This window comes from Salvelinus alpinus, chromosome 19 (genome assembly GCF_045679555.1).
Source record: "Salvelinus alpinus chromosome 19, SLU_Salpinus.1, whole genome shotgun sequence".
Taxonomy (NCBI): domain Eukaryota; kingdom Metazoa; phylum Chordata; class Actinopteri; order Salmoniformes; family Salmonidae; genus Salvelinus; species Salvelinus alpinus.
This window is the reverse complement of record NC_092104.1, coordinates 22719236-22739051: the sequence shown is the minus strand read 5'-3', so window position 1 is coordinate 22739051 and position 19816 is coordinate 22719236. Positions and strand designations below refer to the sequence as shown.

At 43.2% G+C, this 19816-nt stretch overlaps 1 protein-coding gene across 1 annotated transcript in view; it reads right to left on the bottom strand.

The window, feature by feature from the left end:
• The window catches only part of LOC139545144 (lysyl oxidase homolog 2B), a 49843-nt gene that overhangs the window by 2844 nt on the left and 27183 nt on the right, over positions 1-19816 (bottom strand). Inside the window, exons 5-11 of the mRNA XM_071352583.1 lie at positions 19357-19573; positions 14914-15097; positions 12864-13015; positions 12523-12690; positions 4909-5074; positions 1791-2031; positions 212-327 (exon numbers count right to left, since the gene is read on the bottom strand). Coding sequence (XP_071208684.1) covers positions 212-327; positions 1791-2031; positions 4909-5074; positions 12523-12690; positions 12864-13015; positions 14914-15097; positions 19357-19573 — 1244 coding nt within the window. The remainder of the gene's footprint in view (positions 1-211; positions 328-1790; positions 2032-4908; positions 5075-12522; positions 12691-12863; positions 13016-14913; positions 15098-19356; positions 19574-19816) is intronic.

Here is a 19816-nt window from a genome sequence, read left to right as displayed (position 1 = left end):
AGCATGTTGAGCTATTGCTCAGGCTGTATTATATATGTGCTATGCAAGGAGTGAGGAACACTAGGTAGACAAGATAGTATACGTAGCTAGTCGTGTCCCAAATGGAACCCTATTCATTATAGAGTGGACTACTTTTGACCAGGGCCTTATGGGCTCTATGTAAGGGATAGGGTGCCATTTGGGACACACATTTACTTATCCAGGCTCTTACCCTCTTCACAGTCAGTGTCCTCCAGACAGAAGCTTGCCTTGTGTCCCTCTGCCACCTTGGTGCCGTTGAGGCTGAGCAGGTCATAGTGGGTGAATACCTCCATGCTGTGGTAGTGCCTGGGCACAGCGAGAAAGAGAGAGACACTTCATTTATAAATAGATCTGCCATCTATTGTAGAGTCTATTATATTCTCTCTGAAGCAGATATGTTTTTATACCAGAGCTAGAGACTGTTGAAACATATGGCACTATGGCAGAAACCCATAATAAACATTTGCTTTCAAAATTGTATATGTTTAGCGATTCAGATTATATGCATAATCCCACAAGCTGTGTGTGAAGCTGCCGACTTTGCTTAGTTCACCCAATGCCTTGACAGAAAACATCTGAGACGTTTCAGTCCGTGGCCAATTACAGGGCAGAGAATGTATGGAAATGGAAAATGGCTCAAGAACGGAGTTATCTAGAGAGTTCAGTAGAACGTTCCCTTAACGTCAGTCACCTATAAAAAGACAACTAGGTAGTCATGGTGACCGACACAACTATGAGGTAAAATACACTCAGTGACCAGTTTATTAGGTACACCACCCAGTTCACGAAAATGGATCGCTCCTACAGACAGTGAGTCACGTAGCCGTGGCTTGCTTTATAAAGCAAGCAGACAAGCATCGAGGCCAAGCAAGCAGACAGGCATCGAGGCATTCAGTTACTGTTTGATTAAACGATAGAACGGGCAAAACAAGTGATCTAAGTGACTTTAAGAGTGGTATGATCATTGATGCCAGGCGTGCCGGATCCAGTATCTCAGAAACGGGTGGTCTCCCGGGATTTTCACACAGGACAGTGTCTAGGGTTTACAGAGAATGGTGCAACAAACAAAAAACATCCGGTCAGCGGCAGTCCTGCGGGAGACAACAGCTCGTTGATGAGAGAGGTCCAATGAGAATGGCAAGATTCGTGCAAGCTAACAGGCGGGCCACAAACAGACAAATAACAGCGCAGTACAACAGTGGTGTGCAGAACGGCATCTCGGAACGCACAACTCGTCGATGCTTGTCACAGATGGGCTATTGCAGCAGATGACCACACCGGGTTACACTCCTATCAGCTAAAAACAAGAAGCAGCTCAAGTGGGCACGCGATCACCAACACTGGAAAATTGATGAGTGGAAAAACATTGCCTGGTCCGATGAATCCCAGTTCCTGTTGAGTCAGGATTTGGTGCAAGTAGCATGAGTCCATGGATCCATCCTACCTGGAGTCCACGGTACTAGTGTGGGGAATGTTTTCCTGGAACGCTTTAAGTCCCTTGATACCAATTGAGCAACAAACATTTCCGACACCTTGTAGAGTCCATGCCCTAAAGAATTGTGTCTGTTCTGGAGAAAAAAGGGGGATCCGACCCGGTACTAGATGGGTGTACCTAATAAACTGTAAACTGAGTGTATATCACCATATTAAACAAATAATACAATAGCCTGGATAACATTGCGCATAGCCCTGGGCTAACAACATGCTGTGTGAACAAAGCATATCTTTCAATTTCACAAACAAACAGGAAGGGCCATGGAGCAACTTGCCTATGGCAGTCATGCCACACCCAGGAGTGGCGTCCAGCCTTGGGTCTGAAGTCTGACTGTCCGTTGTTGTGGATCTGGGAGGAGAAGCGCAGCAGGCGGCGGTAGGAGTTGGCAGGGGTCTTGCTGGAGGTGGTGGATAGGCAGTTCTCTTCATAAGCACACTGCAGCATGAACATGGGCCTGTCCTCCATATAGGTGGTCTGCTCCACTACCTGGGGGTTCAGGACCAGGTCAGGGGCCGCTGAGGGGGAGAGCAGGGAGAGAGAGACAGTGGTTAAAAATGTGAGCATACTTCATCATTACAATGTTACAGTTATTATAGTTATTATGTTATAAAAAGGCCAGGACAGACAAATTCATGTTTTGGTATTCAACCATTATTATCAGCATTCAATGCAAGGCATATAGTACTGGTAGACTACTGAGAGGGAAAGCTGCAAGGCATCTAGTACTGGTAGACTACTGAGAGGGAAAGCTGAAAGGCATCTAGTACTGGTTGACTACTGACAGGGAAAGCTGCAAGGCATCTAGTACTGGTAGACTACTGAGAGGGAAAGCTGCAAGGCATCTAGTACTGGTAGACTACTGAGAGGGAAAGCTGCAAGGCATCTAGTACTGGTAGACTACTGAGAGGGAAAGCTGCAAGGCATCTAGTACTGGTAGACTACTGACAGGGAAAGCTGCAAGGCATCTAGTACTGGTAGACTACTGACAGGGAAAGCTGCAAGGCATCTAGTACTGGTAGACTACTGACAGGGAAAGCTGCAAGGCATCTAGTACTGGTAGACTACTGAGAGGGAAAGCTGCAAGGCATCTAGTACTGGTAGACTACTGACAGGGAAAGCTGCAAGGCATCTAGTACTGGTAGACTACTGACAGGGAAAGCTGCAAGGCATCTAGTACTGGTAGACTACTGACAGGGAAAGCTGCAAGGCATCTAGTACTGGTAGACTACTGACAGGGAAAGCTGCAAGGCATCTAGTACTGGTAGACTACTGACAGGGAAAGCTGCAAGGCATCTAGTACTGGTAGACTACTGACAGGGAAAGCTGCAAGGCATCTAGTACTGGTAGACTACTGACAGGGAAAGCTGCAAGGCATCTAGTACTGGTAGACTACTGACAGGGAAAGCTGCAAGGCATCTAGTACTGGTAGACTACTGAGAGGGAAAGCTGCAGGGCATCTAGTACTGGTAGACTACTGACAGGGAAAGCTGCAAGGCATCTAGTACTGGTAGACTACTGACAGGGAAAGCTGCAAGGCATCTAGTACTGGTAGACTACTGACAGGGAAAGCTGCAGGGCATCTAGTACTGGTAGAGTACTGAAAGGGAAAGCTGCAAGGCATCTAGTACTGGTAGACTACTGACAGGGAAAGCTGCAAGGCATCTAGTACTGGTAGACTACTGAGAGGGAAAGCTGCAAGGCATCTAGTACTGGTAGACTACTGACAGGGAAAGCTGCAAGGCATCTAGTACTGGTAGACTACTGACAGGGAAAGCTGCAAGGCATCTAGTACTGGTAGACTACTGAGAGGGAAAGCTGCAAGGCATCTAGTACTGGTAGACTACTGACAGGGAAAGCTGCAAGGCATCTAGTACTGGTAGACTACTGAGAGGGAAAGCTGCAAGGCATCTAGTACTGGTAGACTACTGACAGGGAAAGCTGCAGGGCATCTAGTACTGGTAGACTACTGAGAGGGAAAGCTGCAGGGCATCTAGTACTGGTAGACTACTGACAGGGAAAGCTGCAAGGCATCTAGTACTGGTAGACTACTGAGAGGGAAAGCTGCAGGGCATCTAGTACTGGTAGACTACTGACAGGGAAAGCTGCAAGGCATCTAGTACTGGTAGACTACTGAGAGGGAAAGCTGCAAGGCATCTAGTACTGGTTGACTACTGAGAGGGAAAGCTGCAAGGCATCTAGTACTGGTAGACTACTGAGAGGGAAAGCTGCAAGGCATCTAGTACTGGTAGACTACTGAGAGGGAAAGCTGCAAGGCATCTAGTACTGGTAGACTACTGACAGGGAAAGCTGCAGGGCATCTAGTACTGGTTGACTACTGAGAGGGAAAGCTGCAAGGCATCTAGTACTGGTAGACTACTGACAGGGAAAGCTGCAGGGCATCTAGTACTGGTAGACTACTGACAGGGAAAGCTGCAGGGCATCTAGTACTGGTAGACTACTGACAGGGAAAGCTGCAAGGCATCTAGTACTGGTAGACTACTGACAGGGAAAGCTGCAAGGCATCTAGTACTGGTAGACTACTGAGAGGGAAAGCTGCAGGGCATCTAATACTGGTAGACTACTGATAGGGAAAGCTGCAAGGCATCTAGTACTGGTAGACTACTGACAGGGAAAGCTGCAAGGCATCTAGTACTGGTAGACTACTGACAGGGAAAGCTGCAGGGCATCTAGTACTGGTAGACTACTGACAGGGAAAGCTGCAGGGCATCTAGTACTGGTAGACTACTGACAGGGAAAGCTGCAGGGCATCTAGCACTGGTAGACTACTGACAGGGAAAGCTGCAGGGCATCTAGTACTGGTAGACTACTGACAGGGAAAGCTGCAAGGCATCTAGTACTGGTAGACTACTGACAGGGAAAGCTGCAAGGCATCTAGTACTGGTTGACTACTGACAGGGAAAGCTGCAAGGCATCTAGTACTGGTAGACTACTGACAGGGAAAGCTGCAAGGCATCTAGTACTGGTAGACTACTGAGAGGGAAAGCTGCAAGGCATCTAGTACTGGTAGACTACTGACAGGGAAAGCTGCAGGGCATCTAGTACTGGTAGACTACTGACAGGGAAAGCTGCAAGGCATCTAGTACTGGTAGACTACTGACAGGGAAAGCTGCAGGGCATCTAGTACTGGTAGACTACTGACAGGGAAAGCTGCAAGGCATCTAGTACTGGTAGACTACTGACAGGGAAAGCTGCAAGGCATCTAGTACTGGTTGACTACTGAGAGGGAAAGGCAATAGGAGTGCTCTTATGCAGCATGAATGAGGTTTTGGCCACACCACATCAAAGGCTAATTATAAAGATAGTAGTGAATCTGATGTTGAAGAAAGGTAGATATTCCTTCACATATTTTGTTAGTGTAACAAGTCCCTTACTCTCTGAGCAGGAGACTCCGGCGGCGTTGCGTCCTCCTCCTTTAGGACAGGTGACGTGAGCTCCGTGGTGCAGGCATTGGGATAGGGACATCTCCGTACCAGAACATCTCACCCCACTCATCACCACAGGGTCAGCACTCACCTCTCCAGGCCAGTACCACGTCTCCTAAAGGACAGGGACACAACATGACAGAGATCAGGGATGTTTTTTATCAGACAGAGAATTTGTCCTAGGTTATGTGTTTGTTATGCAATTGTATTATTACATTTTATCATTATACAGTGCCTTCAGAAAGTATTCAGACCCCTTAAATTTTTCCAAATGTTGTTACATTACAGCCTAACTCTAAAATGTATTAAAGTAAATGTTTTTTCTTATCAATCTACACACAATACCACTTAATGAAAGCGAAAAACAGGTTTTTGGACATTTTTGTAAATGTATAAAAAACAGAAATACCTTATTTACATAAGTATTCAGACCCTTTGCTGTGAGACTCAAAATTGAGCTCAGGTGCATCCTGTTTCCATTGATCATCCTTGAGATGTTTCTACAACTTGATTGGAGTCCACCTGTGGTAAATCCAATTGATTGGCCATGATTTGGAAAGGCACACACCTGTCTATATAAGGTCACACAGTTGACAGTGCATGTCAAAGCAAAAACCAAGACATGAGGTCGAAGGAATTCTCCGTAGACAGGATCGTGTAGAGAAAAAGGGGAAGGGTACCAAAACATTTCTGCAGCATTGAAGGTCCCCAAGAACACAGTGGCATCCATCATTCTTAAATGGAAGAAGTTTGGAACCACCAAGAATCTTCCTAGAACTGACCGACCGTCCAAACTGAAAAATTGGAGGAGAATGTCCTTGGTCAGGGAGGTGACCAAGAACCCGATAGTCACCCTGACAGAGCTCCAGGGTTCCTCTGTGGAGATGGGAGAACCTTCCAGAAGGACAACTATCCCTGCAGCACTCCACCAATCAGGCCTTTATGGTAGAGTGGCCAGACAGAAGCCACTCCTCAGTAAAAGGCACATGACAGCCCGCTTGGAGTTTGTCAAAAGGCACCTAAAGGACTCTCAGACCAAGATTCTCTGGTCTGCAGAAATCAAGATTGAACTCTTTGGACTGAATGCCAAGTGTCACGTCTGGAAGAAACCTGGCACCATCTTTACGGTGAAGCACCATCCCTACGGTGAACATGCTGTGAGGATGTTTTTCAGCGGCAGGGTCTGGGGAAGATGAACGGAGCAAAGTACAGAGAGATCCTTGATGAAAACCTGCTCCAGAGTGCTCAGGACCTCAGACTGGGGCGAAGTTTTACCTTCCAACAGGACAACAACCCTAAGCACACAGCGAAGACAAAGCAGGAGTGGCTTCGGGACAAGTCTCTGAATGTCCTTAAGTGGCCCAGCCAGAGCCCGGACTAGAACCAGATCGAACATCTCTGGAGAGACCTGAAAAAAGCTGTGCAGCGACGCTCCCGATCCAACCTGACAGAGCTTGAGAGGATCTGCAGAGAAGAATGGGAGAAACTCCAAATACAGGTGTGCCAAGCTTGTAGCGCCATACCCAAGAAGTCTCGCAGCTGTAATCGCTGCCAAAGGTGCTTCAATAAGGAGTCTGAATATTTATGTAAATGTGATATTTAATTAATTCAAATTTTTTATATACATTTGCAGACATTTCTAAAAACCTGTTTTTGCTTCGTCATTATGGGATATTGTGTGTAGATTGATGAGGGGGGAAAAACAATTGAATCCATTTTAGAATAAGGCTGTAACGTAACAAAATGTGGAAAAAGGGAAGGGGTATGAATATTCTCAGAATGCACTGTATAATGGGGTTAGAACAATGTACTGGTAGGATTCACATTCACAATGGATTCAATGGGAATAGCAACAAATATAAGCAAAACTATTTTTCTACTAACCACAAGAGGGGGTAGCCTGTTCATTATCTCTCTAGCTATATTTAGTAGTGTCACTATTACTTTATTTTGTCCCTCAGACAGAGGCGTCATGCCCATCGGGGGCACAGATGTCCTGTTTAATTGATACTGTTTATATTATATATATATTATTATACTGAGTGTACTAAAATTGAAGGACACCTGATCCTTCCATGACTGACCAGGTAAATCCTGGTGAAAGCTATGATCCCTTATACACTGAACAAAAAATATACACGCAACATGTGTTGGTCCCATGTTTCATGAGCTGAAATGAAAGATCCCAGAAAATGTTCATATGCACAACAGACGTATTTCTCTCAAATTGTGTGCACAAATTAGTTTACATCCCGGTTAGTGAGCATTTCTCCTTTGCCAAGATAATCCATCCACCTGAGAGGTGTGGCATATCAAGAAGCTGATTAAACAGCATGATAATTACACAGGTGCACCTTGTCCTGGAGACAATAAAAGGCCCCAGCACAAATGTGCAGTTTTGTCACACAACACAATGCGACAGTCTCAAGTTTTGAGGGAGTGTGCAATTGGCATGTTGACTGCAGGAATGTCCACCAGAGCTGTTGCCAGATAATTGCATGTTCATTTCTCTACCATAAGCCGCCTCCAATGTTGTTTCAGAGAATTTGGCAGTACGTCCAACCGGCTTCACAACCGCAGACCACGTGTATGGCGTCGAGTGGGTGAGCTATTTGCGAAGAGTGCCCCATGGTGGTGGTGGGGTTATGGTATGGGCAGGCATAAGCTACGGACAACGAACACAATTTCCTTTTATTGATGACAATTTGAATGCACAGAGATACTATGACGAGATCCTGAGGCCCATTGTGAGGCCCATATTTCTAAAGGTATCTCTGACCAACAGACGCATATCTGTATTCCCAATCATGTGAAATCAATAGATCAGGGCCTAATGAATGTATTTAAATTGACCGGATTCCCTTATATGAACTGTAACTCAGTCAAATATTTTAAATTGCTGCATGTTGCATTTATATCATTGTTCAGTATATACAGTACTAGTCAAAAGTTTGGACACACCTACTCATTCAATGGTTTTGCTTTATTTTTACTATTTTCTACATTATAGAATAACAGTGAAGACATCAACACTATGAAATAACACATATGGAATCATGTAGAAACCAAAAAAGTGCCTTGATGACAGCTTTGCACACTCTTGGCATTCTCTCAACCAGCTTCACCTGGAATGCTTTTCAAACAGTCTTGAAGGAGTTCCCACATATGCTGAGCACTTGTTGGCTGCTTTTCCTTCACTCTGCGGTCCAACTCATACCAAACCAGCTCATTTGGGTTGAGGTCGGGTGATTGGGGAGGCAGCACTCCATCACTCTCCTTCATGGTCAAATAGCTCTTACACAGCCTGGAGGTGTGCTTTGGGTCATTGTCCTTTTGAAAAACAAATTATGGGGCATCCCGAGTGGCACAGTGGTCTAAGGTACTGCATTGCAGTTGCTAGCTGTGCCACTAGAGATCCTGATTCGAGTCCAGGCTCTGTCGCAGCCGGCCGTGACCGGGAGACCCATGGGGCGGCGCACATTTGGCCCAGCGTTGTTCGGGTTAGGGGAGGGTTTGGCCGGCAGGGATGTCCTTGTCCCATCACGCTCTAGAAACTCCTGTGGCGGGCCAGGCGCATGCACTCTGACAAAGTCGCCAGGTGTACGGTGTTTCCTTCGACACATTGGTGTGATTGGCTACCGGGTTAAGCAGGTATTGTGTCAAGAAGCAGTGCGGCTTGGTTGGGTCGTGTTTCGGAGGACGCATGGCTCTCGACCTTCGCCTCTCCCGAGTTCGTACGGGAGTTGCCACGATGAGACAGGAATGTAACTACCAATTGGATACCACGAAATTGGGGAGAAAAGGGGTAAAAGTTTTTAAAAAATATTGAAAAACAAATGATAGTCCCACTAAACGGAAACTATATTGGATGGCATAACGCTACAAAATGCTGTGGTAGCCATGCTGGTTAAGTGTGCCTTGAATTCTAAATAAATCACAGACAGTGTCACCAGCAAAGCACACCCACACCATCACAACTCCTCCTCCACGCTTCACGGTTGGAACCATACATGCAGATATCATCTGTTCACCTACTCTGCGTCTCACAAAGACATAGCGGTTGAAACCAAAAATCGCAGATCTGGACTTATCAGGCCAAAGGACAGATTTCCACCGGTCTAATGTCCATTGCTCATGTTTCTTGGCCCAAGAAAGTCTCTTCTTATTATTAGTCACCTTTAGTAGTGGTTTCTTTGCAGCAATTATACCACGAAGGCCTGATTCACACAGTCTCCTCTGAACAGTTGATGTTGAAATGTGTCTGTTACTTGAAGCATTTATTTGGCTTGAAATCTGAGGTGCAGTTAACTCTAATGAACTTATCCTCTGCAGCAGAGGTACCTCTGGGGCTTCCTTTCCTGTGGCGGTCCTCATGAGAGCCAGTTTCATCATAGCACTTGATGGTTTTTGCGACTGTACTTGAAGAAACTTTCAAAGTTCTTGAAATGTTCAGCATTGACTGACCTTCATGTCTTCAGGTAATGATGGACGTGTCGTTTCTCTTCACATATTTGAGCTGTTCTTGCCATAATATGGACTTGGTCTTTTACCAAATAGGGCTATCTTATGTATACTTTGTCACAACACAACTGATTGGCTCAAACACATTAAGAAGTTAAGAAATCCCACAAATTAACTTTTAACAAGGCGCACCTGTTAATTTAAATGCATTCCAGGTGACTAATTCATTAAGCTGGTTGAGAGAATACCAAGAGTGTGCAAAGCTGCCATCAAGGCAAATGGTGGCTACTTTGAAGAATCTCAAATATAATATATATTTTGATTAGTTTAACACTTTTTTGGTTCCTACATGATTCCATATGTGTTATTTCATAGTTTTGTAGTCTTCACTATTATTCTACAATGTAGAAAATAGTAAAAAATAAAGAAAAACTCTGGGATGAGTAGGTGTGTCCAAACTTTTGACTAGTACTGTATATATAGAAGGTCAGCATCCCGGAGTCGCCTCTTCACTGTTGATGTTGAGATTGGTGTTTTGCAGGTACTATTTAATGAAGCTGCCAGTTGAGGACTTGTGAGGTGTCTGTTTCTCAAACTAGACACTCTAATGTACTTGTCCTCTTGTGCAGTTGTGCACCGGGGCCTCCCAATCTTTCTATTTCTGGTTAGCGTTGTACGAGATCTTCAGTTTCTTGGCAATTTCTCGCATGGAATAGCCTTCATTTCTCAGTACAATAATAGACTGATGAGTTTCAGAAGAAAGTTCTTTGTTTCTGGCCATTTTGAGCCTGTAATCGAACCCACAAATGCTGATGCTCCAGATACCCAACTAGTCTAAAGAAGGCCAGTTTTATTGCTTATTTAATCAGATCGACAGTTTTCAGCTATGGGTTTTTTAATGATCAATTACCCTTTTAAATTATAAACTTGGATTAGCTAACACAACGTGCCATTGAAACACAGGAGTGATGGTTGCTGATAATGGGCCTCTGTACGCCTATGTAGATATTCCATTAAATTAATATGCCGGAACCAGCTACAATAGTAATTTACAACATTAACAATGTCTACACTGTATTTCTGATCGATTTTATGTTATTTTAATGGACAAAAAAATGTGCTTTTCTTTCAAAAACAAGAACATTTCTAAGTGACCCCAAACTTTTGAACGGTAGTGAATATATTAAAAGATTTCGTTGATGTTGTTTCTCTGTAATACTACTAGCAACCTAGCAATTATGAATTTGGCTTTAGCTAGCCCAGTTAGGTTCCCAATAAGGTAGTAGAGTCACTATCAGCTGTGTCACTACTACCTCATAACTAGCTACCAAGAAGCCATTTCAGACTATCATCAAGTTAGAGTAGCTAGCTTGTCTAATTATCTTAGCTGGCATGCCTGCTGGCATGGTTGGTAGACTTTAGAAAAGCAAGCAATAATTAAATGTACTGAATAAGACTCACATTCCTTTCAATCTTTTTCCCAGAGGCATAGAATCATATTTAGTTTCTTTAATAAAAAAAAGAATCACCAGTCAGGAAGATACAGCCAGCTCAAGATGTATGCTTAGATATGCAGAAATATATATATTTGGAATCAAGCATAATGGTTATAGCTCTAAAGTGCCGACTAAAGCTGAAAAATTATAAATTGTCCATCTTCCCTACGGGGGGCCTAGCCCCCCTCCGGACCACCCCCCCCCCAGCCATCCTCACGTACTTTGTGCACCCTCAGATATTTTGGGTGCATGACACCCCTGCCCATAGATATCCTTGTAGTGTAGCCATCACAAATATTAAAACAACCTACACTCTATGAAATAGATAAGCTTTAAATGTATTCATATTAAGCTGTTTTATTATGTTGTTATTCAGTAGTCATTCCTCTGCTTCGAGGTAAACTAGACAGCCTACAATAACACATTATCCCAACATTGCAATTTCCACTCATAAATCTCTGGTTTGAAAGCGATATAATTTCTACTACTCCAAGGTTTACAGATATTTTCCAAACCAACTATTACTGTTATCATTTAACATTAACATTTAAGTCATTTAGCAGACGCTCTTATCCAGAGCGACAAGCAGTCTTGTAAAATCCATTTGCTCCAACAAATACTCTTCTGTCTGACTGGAAGGTCTCCTTACTGCTTTGCAGGTGGAAACAGTTTACAGAAACAGTTCACATAAAGAGTTCCCAGTCCTACATCAGTGAGAGTTACTGTATATTTCACCCATGGCAACTACAGACACACACAGACACACACTAACACATTTAGATTTACAGCACTGACTGGAGGCCCTAATTTGGAATGGCATTGACGTAAAAAAGATAATGGAAAGTTTAGACTCACAACAGCCATAAATATTACCTCCTTGGCGATTATAATTGTCAGTACACAGAATTTTTTAAATTCCAAAATCTAATTCCAACCAAACTACTAAAAACACACCTTTCACAGAGTGAAGACCCACACTTCAATATCTTCCCAGTCTGATGTGACTCTGCTCAGAGCAGTCGGTACAGTTTGTGAGGTTGGTGGTGTCAATAAAACATCAAGGAGCCAAGGAACATCATTAAAGTATCAATGATTCCTCTAATTATACGAGACTATAACGAACAACACGGGAGCATTTTGCACTTAATCAAAGCAGATTTTTATTTGATTCTGTGTCTGGTGGGTAGTTGAGTGATCTTATTTTGACACACAGTTCTGGAACTAGCCCTTCTAAGAACAGTAATCTTATCTACCCTCTGCCTGTAACACTCCAAGATACTTCACCCCTGAATTACCACTTCCACCTCTGTTATGTCATAGTCTGGAATAGGATAGAAACACATTAACCTTTTTTCCCTTAGGGCCCAAACTTTTACGCACTGTAAACAGCAGTCATTGTTTTGCCTGCTACAACCTGTATGTCTGTAGATCATACACGTAAGAGAGGCCTCCTATTCCATCCATTAATTAAATATGAATGTGTAACTGTCCTGTAACTGTCTGAGAGACCTGCTGCATGTTTGGACAAGTCTTCAAAGCAGGAATTTGTTCTTAATTGACTTACCTGTATAAATAACGGTTAAATAAAGAAAGAAATGTTTCTCACCTGGAAGGCATTACTGGCGAAGCCCAGGCCTAGCTGTCTGCATACCACCATAGCCTCCATGGTTCCCCAGCCATCACTGCACACCGTGCCCCACACCAAGGAGCCGTTCCCCTCCACCAACGCCTCCACGCGCCCCTCGTATGGGTTACGCCCCCCACTCAGACGCAGCTGCACAGAGAGAGACACAACACGGGAGAGATCTTTAGCTACTATCACACATGGAGCAATAGGAATACTATAAGATTCTACATCATTATTCATCAACCAATGACTTTGAGACAAAAAAAAGAAGAATAATGTTTATTGTTGATGATTTATGGTTTATCAAGTTGAGCCCTCACCCTCTCCTGGAAGCCCATGGCTGGGACGTTACACGTGACGGCTGCATCTTCCTCATGGCTACAGCCCAAAGACTCCTTGTTGAAGAAACACTCTGTGACGGACTTCTCAAACCCAGAGCACTTCACCTCATTCATATGGACTGGGCCCATACCTGGGAAACAGGAACAGAGGAAGAATACTGGTAAGAGCTGGGCCGAGTAGGGTTAGGTTGCATTTACAACACATTTAGCACATTCTGTCTAATTACATTCATCTGTCTAATTCATAATGGAGCATGTTAACAGGGAATAAATGGAACCATAGAAAACCTAAGTCAGAGATTCAGTGTGTCAGTTCACAACCTCGTTACATTATGTTTTTATCTGTGTTCCATGATAGAACTTCTATCTGTGACTTATTTTCCTGGAAGCCTTAGTTACGGGGACAGTGTTCTTTCCTCCTTGACAGTAAATCATGTTGGAAATTATGATTTTTCCAAAAGGAACAACCAGTCCAGAATTCTTGCTATCTGCGTCCCAAAAAGGCACCCTATACAGTGCACTACTTTTGACCAGACGCAACATAGGGCTCTGGTCAAAAGTAGTGCATTACGTGGGGGAATAGGGTGCCATTTGAGACAGCCTCTGTCTGCTGTTTCCATGTTCCATAATGTGCCATTATCCTGGAATGTACTACTCCTTTCCAGTCTCAAGCCTGGGTGGACTAGTTTGAAGATGAAACGATTAATAGCTGTACCTATTTGGAAAACAGCAGTGTGCAATTCTTTTCAACCCTGTTATAGGGGTATATTATGAGAAACACAGTAACAAGAAAATATACCATCTACTTCAGCACATCAGACACTTCAATCTCACTCAAAACAGGTAAATTATTTAAACACACAGTGACTGTAACCTACATGCAGATCTGCTGACTACATAGTTTTGACTAGAAGAGAGTCAGTGATACATATACAGTATGAGGGGGGGGGGGGGGGGGGGGGTACATGCCTCTGTGCCTCAGTTATTGGTTAAGCCCTCCATTTGGCTCATACAGTAAAAGAAGAAACACCATGGAAACCAATATCCCCGTAGGTAACACTGTGAGTTAGAGGACATTTTACAGTCACACCCACAAACCAGGACTTACAGGAATGCACCCCATAATTAGGGAAACTGGTCAATAAAGTGCAGGTCCTCTTTCGGGCATGGCCCATGTCCCTCGAGGGGAAGGCGAGGCCTTCCAAACTGATAAGGGAGTTGATACATTATGTACTCTTTAAATATAGTATTTCTCTCCAATACAGCCTTCCAATTACAGTACTGGAATATAGCAAGTATGGGCTTGCATTGTTCGTCTCACTGTGACTCTGGGCCTTTATTCAGAAAGCGTCAGAGTAGGAATGCTGATCTAGGAACAGGTCCCCCTTTTCCATGTTATCTTAGTCATTATGATCTGAAAAGCCAAACTGATCCTAAATCAACGCTCCTACTCTGTGAAGCTTTATGAATATATTACATTTCAATATCCCAGCAAGTTCCGGTCCTCCAGGGGAGTTCCTATTGTTCAAGTCAAGGTGAATTAGTGTGGGGCTTAAAGAGTCCGCAAAGAAGGGATAGTATTACAGACTTTTGGACATGTTCCCTTTGTAACATTTGGTGCGCAGATGTAGCTCAACACTACACAACTGAGCTGTTCATTTTTCTTTATATTTCAGGAATTCAAGTGGTTATCCTATTGGTACTCAAGCTTTGTGCAGTTATGACTGTTGATTGATAACTGTGAATCAAACCCAATATTTCTCATACTACTGCTCGAAAAGAAGAGACCAGAAAAACCTCCTTGACCTCAGTCAGTCCGATTTTGATTACTTCTGTAATAAGAAATATGTATCTTGTTAATCTATCCAAGGCCTTCTACACAGATGAAATATTCAAATAGTCAACTTCATCTTCAGCCAAGTCAACTGCAAGACTGACCAATATGTTGGCCTGCCCATCATGTACTTGTCCAGATGTAGTATTGTGAATGGCACTGTTGTTATAAGTAGGACTGAGTTCTAATCCCTACCCTGTCCAAGCCGACCACCAGACAGGGCCTCCTTGGCACTCCCGAAGCCCAGTTCTCGACACACCACTGTGGCTGACAGCAGGCTCCAGTTATCATCACAGATGGTTCCCCACTCGCCATTCTTCAGCACCTCCACACGACCTTCCCCTACGATGGCGCCACCTCGCAGACGCACCAACGGTTGCTGCAGGAACAAGAGAGAGATCACTCATAGTAAGGCTGAGTTATTCGAACACTCAAAGCAAGCTATTATGTTGCATTAACTCATAATGAAACATGAAAGACAATAGGTGGGTTTTCAAGACAATAGAGGGTCAGGTAATTATGCCTTACTTACTGACTTAATGACTCTTGAGCCGGAGAAATATATAACTAATATATAACTAGAGGGGGCCATCCATAAAGAGTTACAAAACTCTGTTTTGAGTTGGCTCTTTCCAAGACGTTCAGAGAAGCTAGAAGGGTGGAGTGAAGACTGTGAGGCTACAGACTGGGTGGCTTCACATTTACACAGCAGGTAAATGTTACTCCCATTAATGGTTTTGGCAAATTGGAAGTGTTTAATTTAACAAGGGGATACATGAGTAGCATAACTGTATCTTATTTATGCGGATTTGTAATTACTAACAGCAATGCACAGGTGTTTTCATGCAGTTTAGGATTGGCTCTGCTTTGTGGTTTGTGTTCCTATTCCAAAAAAGAAAACTATAACATATATTTATTCCCAGTGCAAGAATATTCTAAATAGGTATCTAAAATTAAATTTAAAAAATACCAAAACCATCATAAAATGTGTACATATCCAAAAGCAGTAAGTATTTGGGTAAGTATTTGTTTTACGACTAAATATTTCTTAGGTGAAACTGTGGCAGTTGAAAAAGGTTTAAGAAAAGGGGATTGACACAATCTGAACCCAAGCAAGGACAGGAATGTCATTCTGAAATATACACTACCGTTCAAAGGTTTGGGGTTACTTAGAAATGTCCTTGTTTTTGAAAGAAAAGCTAATTTTTTGTCCATTAAAATTAAAATAACATAAAATTGATCAGAAATACAATGTAGACATTGTTAATGTCGTAAATGACTATTGTAGCTGGAAACGTCTGTTTTTTTATGGAATATCTACATAGGCGTACAGAGGCCCATTATCAGCAACCATCCCTCCTGTGTTTCAACGGGACGTTGTGTTAGCTAATCCAAGTTTATAATTTTAAAAGGCTAATTGGTCATTAGAAAACCCTTTTGCAATTATGTTAGCACAGCTGAAAACTGTTGATCTGATTAAAGAAGCAATAAAACTGGCCTTCTTTAGACTAGTTGAGTATCTGGAGCATCAGCATTTGTGGGTTCGATTACAGGCTCAAAACGGCCAGACACAAAGACCTTTCTTCTGAAAATCATCAGTCTATTCTTGTTCTGAGAAATGAAAGCTATTCCATGCGAGAAATTGCCAAGAAACTGAAGATCTCATACAACGCTGTGTTCTACTCCCTTCACAGAACAGCGCAAACTGGCTCTAACCAGAATAGAAAGAGGAGTGGGAGGCCCCGGTGCACAACCGAGCAAGAGGACAAGTACATTAGAGTGTCTAGTTTGAGAAACAGACGCCTCACAAGTCCTCAACTGGCAGCTTCATTAAATAGTACCCGCAAAACACCAGTCTCGACGTCAACAGTGAAGACGCTACTCCGGGATGCTGGCCTTCTAGGCAGAGTTCCTCTGTTAAGTGTCTGTGTTCTTTTGCACCATCTTAATCTTTTGTTTTTATTGGCCAGTCTGAGATATGGCTTTTTCTTTGCAGCTCTGCCTAGAAGGCCAGCATCCTGGAGTCGCTTCTTCACTGTTGAAGAAAGCAGGGAGGCAGGCAGGCCTACACTACAGCACTTGCTGTGCAAAATAGAGGTGGGAGAAAGGGTGAAATAGAGGAAAGAGACAGAGAGAGAAGGTAAAATGGTGGTTGGAGAGAGAGAGAGAGAGAGAGAGAGAGAGAGAGAGAGAGAGAGAGAGAGAGAGAGAGAGAGAGAGAGAGAGAGAGAGAGAGAGAGAGAGAGAGAGAGAGAGAGAGAGAGAGAGAGAGAGAGAGAGAGAGAGAGAGAGAGAGAGAGAGAGAGAGAGAGAGAGAGAGAGAGAGAGAAATGAGAGAGAGTGAAATGAGAGAGAGAGAAATGAGAGAGAGTGAAATGAGAGAGAGCGAGAGTGAAATGAGAGAGAGCGAGAGTGAAATGAGGGTGAAATAGAGGAGAGAGAGAGAGGGTGAAGTAAAGGATTAGATCACCGCCAGAGGAAATATCTGTTAGCGTGGATTCCCACAAGATGTTTTCATGGACGAGCATGAATTATCTACTACCCACAGATCCTGAGTCCATGATGAATCAGTTGACAGCAAACATTCAAAACATCTGCAGATAGGCTTCACACAGCATCGAGTGTCAGAGAAACACTAACGCATCTCAGAAAACCCCATTGTCTATCAATCTCCCACAGGATTCATCAGATCAGAGATAAAATAGCCCAATCAGTTTGACAGTATGTAGTTAAACCCCCACAGCTACAGTACCAGTCAACAGTTTGGACACACCTACTCATTAAAGGGGTTTTCTTTATTTTTACTATTTTCTACATTGTAGAAAAATAGTAAAGACATCAAAATAACACATATGGAATCATGTAACATTAGTAACCAAAAAAGTGGTAAACAAATCAAAATATATTTTATATTTTGATTCTTCAAAGTTGCCACCCTTTGCCTTGATGACAGCTTTGCACACTCTTGGCATTCTCTCAACCGCTTCACCTGGAATGCTTTTCCAACAGGTTTGAAGGAGTTCCCACATATGCTGAGCACTTGTTGGCTGCTTGTTCTTCATTCTGTGGTCCAACTCATGTCAAACCATCTCAATTGGGTTGAGGCCAGGTGATTGTGGAGGCCAGGTCATCTGATGCAGATCTTCATCAATTACAGTGGGGAGAACAAGTATTTGATACACTGCCAATTTTGCAGGTTTTCTTACTTACAAAGCATGTAGAGGTCTGTAATTTCTATCATAGGTACACTTCAACTGTGAGACGGAATCTAAAACAAAAATCCAGAAAATCACATTGTATGATTTTTAAGTAATTAATTTGCATTTTATTCTCTCACAGTTGAAGTGTACCTATGATAAAAATTACAGACCTCTACATGCTTTGTAAGTAGGAAAACCTGCAAAATCGGCAGTGTATCAAATACTTGTTCTCCCCACTGTAAGTGTGCCTTGAATTCTAAATAAATCACTAACAGTGTCACCAGAAAAACACCCCCACACCTCCTCCTCCATGCTTCACGGTGGGAACCACAGATGTGGAGATCATCCGTTAACCTACTCTGAGTCTCACAAAGCCATGGCGGGTGGTGCCAAAAATCTCAAATTTGGACTCATCAGACCAAAGGACAGATTTCCACCGGTTTAATGTCCATTGCTCATGTTTCTTTGCCCAAGCAAGTCTCTTCTTCTTATTGGTGTCCTTTAGTAGTGGTTTCTTCGCTGCAATTTGACCATGAAGGCCTGATTCACTCAGTCTCCTCTGAACAGCTGATGTTGAGATGTGTCTGTTACTTGAACTCTATGAAGCATTTATTTGGGCTGCAATTTCTGAGGCTGATAACTCTAATGAACTTATCCTCTGCAGCACAGGTAACTCTGGGTCTTCCTTTCCTGTGGCGGTCCTCATGAGAGCCAGTTTCATCATAGCGCTTGATGGTTTTTGCGACTGCACTTGAAGAAACTTGAACTTGAACTTTTCCGGATTGACTGACCTTCATGTCTTAAAGTAATTATGGACTGTCGTTTCTCTTTGCTTATTTGAGCCGTTCTTGCCATAATATGGACTTGGTATTTTACCAAATAGGACTATCTTCCCTATACCACCCCTACCTTGTCACAACACAAGTGATTGGCTCAAATGCATTAAGAAGTTAAGAAATTCCACAAATTTACTTTTAACAAGGCACACCTGTTAATTGAAATGCATTCCAGGTGATTACCTCATGAAGCTGGTTGAGAGAATGCCAAGAGTGTGCAAAGCTGTCATCAAGGCAAAGGGTGGCTACTATTTGGTTTTTCGGTTACTACATGATTCCATGTGTTATATTTCATAGTTTTGATGTCTTCGCTATTATTCTACAATGTAGAGAATAGTAAAAAGAAAAGAAAAACCCTTGAATGAGTAGGTGTGTCCAAACTTTTGACTGGTACTGTATTTTCCCTACCTATGTTTTATTTGCCATAACCAGGCAGTGGCACAACATAAATCAGTCCAATTCCAAAGAGGGTGACAGAATCATAGAAATAGAATCACTAGAACATGCATCCCCATTGAAGCCAATAGGTCTGGCTATATCTGCTCTATTGATTATATTTCTATGGACAGAATGCATTGGTTTAGTGAGTCCATGGTGCCTACCTCCTGCCTGAAGGCCTTCCTGAAGCCAGTCATGGGGGTTGGGGAGAAGGCTCTTCCTGGCACACAGCTGACAACCACAGGCGTGCCCCCTCCACATGTGCTGTTGGCCTTCGCTGCCACAGCATGGCCCAGCTTGCAGCTCGACAGGTGCGCCTCATTTCCAGTGCAGTTGACAGTGTAGTCCCAATAATTGGGCTTTCTCCTGCGAGCAAACATCCTGAGAACACAGGGAAAACATAAAGTAGTCAAATAATAACACATTTTAGACAGACATTTCATTTAATATTTACACAAGGCTGCTATCCCGTTTTCCCTAACACCTACTGTACATACTACACTACAGCATTAACTGTATGTAGTCAGCTAGTTGCTAAATACTGCTAAAGACTCATATCTCTCTCTCTAACTTTAAGCACCAGCTGTCAGAGCAGCTCACAAATCACTGCACCTGTACATAGCC